Source organism: Alosa sapidissima, chromosome 23 (genome assembly GCF_018492685.1).
Source record: "Alosa sapidissima isolate fAloSap1 chromosome 23, fAloSap1.pri, whole genome shotgun sequence".
Lineage (NCBI taxonomy): Eukaryota > Metazoa > Chordata > Actinopteri > Clupeiformes > Clupeidae > Alosa > Alosa sapidissima.
The window spans coordinates 26,461,231-26,467,271 of NC_055979.1; the positions used below are offsets into that span (position 1 = coordinate 26,461,231).

The 6,041-nt window shown below is 41.5% G+C and overlaps 1 protein-coding gene across 8 annotated transcripts in view; it reads left to right on the forward strand.

Moving 5' to 3' along the window:
• LOC121698840 (prolactin receptor-like) overlaps positions 1–3,253 on the forward strand; it is a 41,706-nt gene extending 38,453 nt beyond the window's left edge. For all 8 annotated transcript variants that reach the window (XM_042081280.1, XM_042081277.1, XM_042081284.1 and 5 more), the window contains 3 exons: positions 111–201; positions 493–562; positions 848–3,253. In XM_042081280.1, the coding sequence (XP_041937214.1) occupies positions 111–201; positions 493–562; positions 848–1,648 (962 nt within the window). In that variant the 3' untranslated portion in view covers positions 1,649–3,253. The remainder of the gene's footprint in view (positions 1–110; positions 202–492; positions 563–847) is intronic.
• The last annotated feature ends 2,788 nt before the right edge of the window (positions 3,254–6,041 follow it).

Genomic DNA, 6,041 nt, shown 5'->3' on the forward strand with positions numbered 1-6,041 from the left:
GGTAGCCTACTGTAAAGAGACTGTTGAAACAAAGATGAACACTCTAGCAATGACACAACTGTACTTCTTGTCTTTCTTGTTTCTTTTGACTGTCCCTGTGCGTGGTGCAGCAGATCGCCTGCTTGCACTGATTTTAATCACTGGAGGAGGGGTCATAACGTTCCTCATCATTGGCTTTGGAGTCATGCCACAGAGCAAAAGGTGAGAATCAGACACCTTTAAATGCTGATATTACCTTTAGATATACACACATAGATCATATGTGTGTATATCTGTAACTGTTCTGTATTAAAGTAGGGTCTTTAGTGAATGAGTGAATGCGTGTGTGTGTGTGTGGGCGTGTGCACGTGTGTGTGGATGGCCGTTTGGGTGTGGGTGTGTGTGTGTGTGTGTGCGTGTCTGTGTGTGTGTGTGTGTGTGTGTGTTTGTGTTTGTGTGTATGCGTATGCGTGTCTGTGTGTTTGTGATTGACTATGTTTTCTATATTTACAGGATTAAAGCCCTTCTCCTTCCACCTATTCCAAAACCACGCATAAGAGGCCTGGACCCTGTACTTCTGAAGGTACATATTCCTTCCCAGACCCTTCACCCAAAAATGTTACTAGTTCTCACGCAAAGCACCTGATCATTAAAGCAACCATACCCGCTACATACACTAAAATATAGTGTTTTGATTAGAGTGTTTTGTTTCAAGATCAGGAATTGTTGTTTAGTGGTTGATGGTAGCCCATTGCCTCCCCAAAACTGTGATGACTAGATAATGCATCCCTTAGTGATTTAAATGAAGTATTAAAACAAACTTTTCCGAATATAATTTAATTTGTCTATCTATCTCTGTTTTGTTTAGAAGGGGAAAATGGAGGAGATAAATCGACACTTTACCTCATTCCATGGCTACAAATCCCCGCAGTACCGCGAGGAGACCTGGTACCAGGTCTACACAGATGACAACTCGCCTCATGCCTGCAGCCTTCCAAGTCAGACCAGCGGCGACACAGTGGTCCCAAGTGCAGAGCAACCTGTAGAGCAGCCTGCCTTTCCCCAGAGCCAGCAGCAGCCAGGGCAGACGGTGCTGACCAGCGAGGCATCACGCAACTGTCTTGGTTCCACCGCCGACTCTGAGACCCCTGAGCCCTACGTCACAGACACACACACAACAGCGTTCCCTCCGCCAACCCCTGCTGCCTCATGGGTCGCAGGTTTCGCCCCCTCTCAACCTCCGCAGTTCGGCCCCTCCAATCCTCCGCAGTTCGGCCCCTCCAATCCTCCGCAGTTCGGACCCTCTCATCCTCCTCCACAGGTCACCTTTCCTCCTAATATGGGCTACAGCTTGATCGTTAACTCTCCCCACGGTGCTATGCCTCTCTCACATTTACCAGCCCTGCACGACTTCTACACCTGTGTCAGTGTTGTTAGCTCCACTGGTGCAGTTCAGCTGGTGCCCTGTATTCCGGGAATGTCCCGAGATCAGGCCAACATGCAACAAGGGGAGCAGGACTCACAGAAGAACGGCAAACTGGTGGAATACATGGCTAAAAAGAAGGAGGAGCTTTCTAATGGAAGTGCCTGTCTGAGCCAGGGAGAAGTTGGCGGAATGCAAGGGTTAGGGTCAGAGCTGGCTACAACCCTATTATCCCAGCCAAAGTAAAATGTTGGTATGTTGGTTTATTATAAATATCATAAAAGTTCATACTTTATAGATATATTCACACATACACACTAAAAATATATGTGTAGTCACACCTACATAAAATTTACTTTTATACAGTGAATACACAGAACTTGTGTAGGCCTACATGCAATGTGTACAGTTCTCAGATCCACAGACCTGACTCCCATCTGGTACACCAGGTTTCAGTTATGTCTTAAAGAAATTAGCTAAGTAAGAGGTGTGAGGAGGACTATGGCCTCAATCCTCTGCGTTCTCCTATTCACCCTTTTGATCTGACGGTAAGACAGGGTCATGAAAACTTGGACCAAAGTGAGTTCCCGATTTCATACTGCCACTACCACTTGACGCTCACAAGCTCAGACATTTAAGTAATTTAGTCTTGAAACACAATTTGCAACCAATTAGCCCTGGACAGAACAATACTGAAAAGTAGGGGGTGTAGGGTGAATAAGGAGCTGTTTTGAAATCCGGCGTATGTTATGCCTGTGTTTTAAACATTAAAGGAGAAATCCAGCCGAAAAACAACCAAAATCAGTGCTACCGAATTTGAGTAGCTGCAGCTAATGGCCAGTACTCCCATTGAGCTACAATGCTAGGTCTGGGGGCATCATCTAAATGTGCTTTTTTGCCTCTTAACAGATTCAAAATGTCATTAAAAAAAATTGTTCTGTGCAACATAAACAGGACTCTTACGTGACAAAACGATGCGTTTTCAACTTATTATTGTGAAGAAAACTCAGCATACCTCAGTTTTCACCAGTCGCTTCCAGGAAAGCCCAAAAGAGTCTGTTTTAGAGCTCATGCCGGCTTCGCAACGTAATTAAACAAATTAATATGGTCATATTAATGACTATGTAACTACATAGAAATGGTCCAAATGATACCTGAGCTTGCACATTACTGAAAGCTAACTCTATTCTCGAGCTGAAGTATCGTTGGAATTCAGTTGTTGCAGGAAAAGGTAAGCAGAGTAGTGTGCAGATGTGACAGTACAAACTTTGAATTTGAACAGTTTCTTCACAATTAATGAGAAGAAAACACATTGTTTTGTCACGTAAGGACCCTGACATTTTGAGTCTGATAAGAGGCAAAAAGGCACGTTTAGATGTTGGCCCCAGACCTAGCATTGGCATTAGCTGCAGCTATTCCAGTTACACCCGATTTTGGTCGTTTTTTTCCTATCGACAGTTCTCTGCGATGTCTAGCGATCAAGATCCGTGTAAAAATCGGCCGGATTTCTCCTTTAAGAGAAAGATTGGGTCCCTTTTTTTTATCAGACATTAAGAGAGTGTTTTTTTGTTGAAACATGTAACTAGTGTTGGTCAAGTTACTTTTAAAAAGGAATTAGTTACAGTTACTAGTTACTTCTTCCAAAAAGTAACTAAGTTAGTTACTCAATTACATATAAAAGTAACTAGTTACTTCAGAAAGTAACTATTGCGTTACTTTCAAGTAAATTTTTAAATGCTCAAATGTGACTCCACCTTCACCCCTTTTTAACAGAACTTAATACATGTATAAGTAAGTATATATATATATAAGTATATATACTCTTTTGATCCCTTGAGGGAAATTTGGTCTCTGCATTTATCCCAATCCGTGAATTAGTGAAACACACTCAGCACACAATGAACACACAGTGAGGTGAAGCACACACTAATCCCGGCGCAGTGAGCTGCCTGCAACAACAGCGGCGCTTGGGGAGCAGTGAGGGCTAAGGTGCCTTGCTCAAGGGCACTTCAGCCGTGCCTACTGGTCGGGGTTCGAACCGGCAACCCTCCAGTAACAAGTCCGAAGCGATAACCAGTAGGCCACGGCTGCCCATGTGCATATTCAATTATGATAAATCTGAATAATATAATGAAATGGACACTTAAAATACAATACATTATTAACAGAAACAATGTACACAAATCTAAACTATTTTAATGTTGCTGTGGGACAAAGTGAGACTAGCCTCTAATCAAATGCCATGAGATTATGTTTATATAGTGGATCGATACGAATAACACAATAAATGTTTTGGAATTTTTGATATTTATTGCCCCTCAACAGGCCACAACTGGGCAAAATTCAATTGTGCTTGTTATACCAAAAAAGTAGAACAACAGTGTAACAACATGAGGTGCTTTCAATGTAGGCCTAACTGAAAAGTGCAATGTATTCACTACATACCTGGCTACCAGTTTGTTCAGTTCGGTCTGAGACAAAACGTGTGGTGGGGCCTTCAAATCAAGCTTCAGTTGCAGTTGCTTTGAGTAAGTTTGAATTAGGCCTACTTGACCATTTCACAATTACATTTGTTTCCTTCATTTCTTGGAGGGGAAAGAAATGGCTATACTTCTATTTAAAGAAGGCTACTTTTGGATTATTTGGGTTCGCCATACCTGTCTCTCATTGACTGACTCACTTGTGTTGTTCGTTGTGTGTCCGACTATGCGTTCTTTTGAACACCCGCCCAACTCTGCCTCTGATTGGCTTACCATGCAATTTTACTCAACCTTAGCCAATCGTCAGCATTTATGCGCTTGTCTCATGCACTTCCCACTAACCAAGGAAGAACAGTAAAAAAAGTCTTCTTTGCCTCTTGGCTCAGAGATCTAGTTGGTCTGATGAAAAAAAACAGCTTCAAACAGTAATGCGACGCATATTTTGGCAGTAACGGTAACAGCGTTATTAAGATGGGAGGAGTAATTAGATTACTCGTTACTGAAAAAAGTAACGTCGTTATTTATAACGCAGTTATTCCTCTCACTGTCATGTAACTTGCATTGAAGGCCTTTCTTCAGAAAATAACTGGCGTTTCTGCCTGCTGGGTAAAAGCAAATATGCTCCATATGGTCCCTTTATTCTCCATTCTCCCAGGTGGCATACCAACCCCAAAACACGCCACTGAGACTTTCAAAACACCGTGAACAGAATGAAACATGCAGTAATGACTGTTTAATGACATAATTTCAGGAGGAGTGTTAATTGTAAATGATTTATTTTCACTGTCTACCACCTTGGCGTTAAGTTTAAGGATGTGAGGTATGGGTGAGTTTAGTCTTTAATGTCACTCTCATCGTACACTTGTGTATAATCTGACATATATGATGTTCTCTGATTTTGTGTGTCACCCCTTTCTCATGAAGTTCCCTGCTCAGTAAGAGAAGCTTCAGCTGAGTCGCTGAGTCACTAGTATCCTCATGGAAATTTTGCTTATTTCCACTTTCTTTGATACCTCCTCACAAAACACGTGTCGACCTCATGGAGACATTACATTCAGAGACTTCTGACTGCATCCAACATAATTGTACATACACACACACACACACACATTCACTCACTCACACAAACACTCTCTCTCTCCTTCTCGCTCGCACACACACACACACACACACACACACACACACACACACATACACACACACACACCAAAGACCTGAGAGTACCATCATACTGTCCTGCATATACGTGAGCTGACCGAGTGGAATAAATTAATGATCAAGTGCATTACGAAAAAAGTGAGTGCCACTCACCTGATGAATGTAATTGGCAAATGAAACACTTACATGCTGGCTACAGGAAGGAAGGTGGCAAGGGCTTTAGCAAGTGATTTGAGATTACAAAAACATAAAGTGCAATCATTTATGAGGAACTCAAAATCGAAAGATTTCTTCTTCTTTTTTTTGCTTAATAATACTGCACAACTGGCAGCTGATTTCATAATTACAATTTATTGGGCATTCTCCAACATGATGACAAACCTGCATAGTTTGTGGGTACAAGGTTCTCCACATCACTATTTTAGTACTCTAAACTAAATATGAGTTTTTACACTAAATAGTATTCAAGTGTATAGAGCGAAATCTCTACACACAATGCCTTCATGGGTGATGTTTTGATACAAGCATGCCATACTCGTGTGAGTATCTCCTGAGAGGAAGCGTAAATTACAGGTATAGATGATAAAAACACAGCTATTTTTTTATAATTAGGGCAGTGGTTGTGCAGAGTAGATATATATATTCAGAGTGTCAATTCTCAGACATCAGACTAAATATTATTTCTTTCTCAATGAAAAGTCTCAAGAAAGAAATTTTTTTGCATAGCTAGATGTAAGAAAGTAAAATACTTTATATATTATTGTAAATCTCTTCAGTTTGTTGTAAATTAGAGTTCAGCGGACAAGAACAGGACAGAGATTTAACAGAATGACCGTGTATGTAAGACAATCAAGACCATGATTAACTGTGTACTCAGGGCAGCAATGCAAATCAGGGATTTAAAACAGTTTGTCAACAGGTGGTATTGTAATGGCATGGATGTGTGAATGGAAGGATGTAGTTCAGGCAGGGGTGGAGACATGAGAATGGGTGTGTTGGGT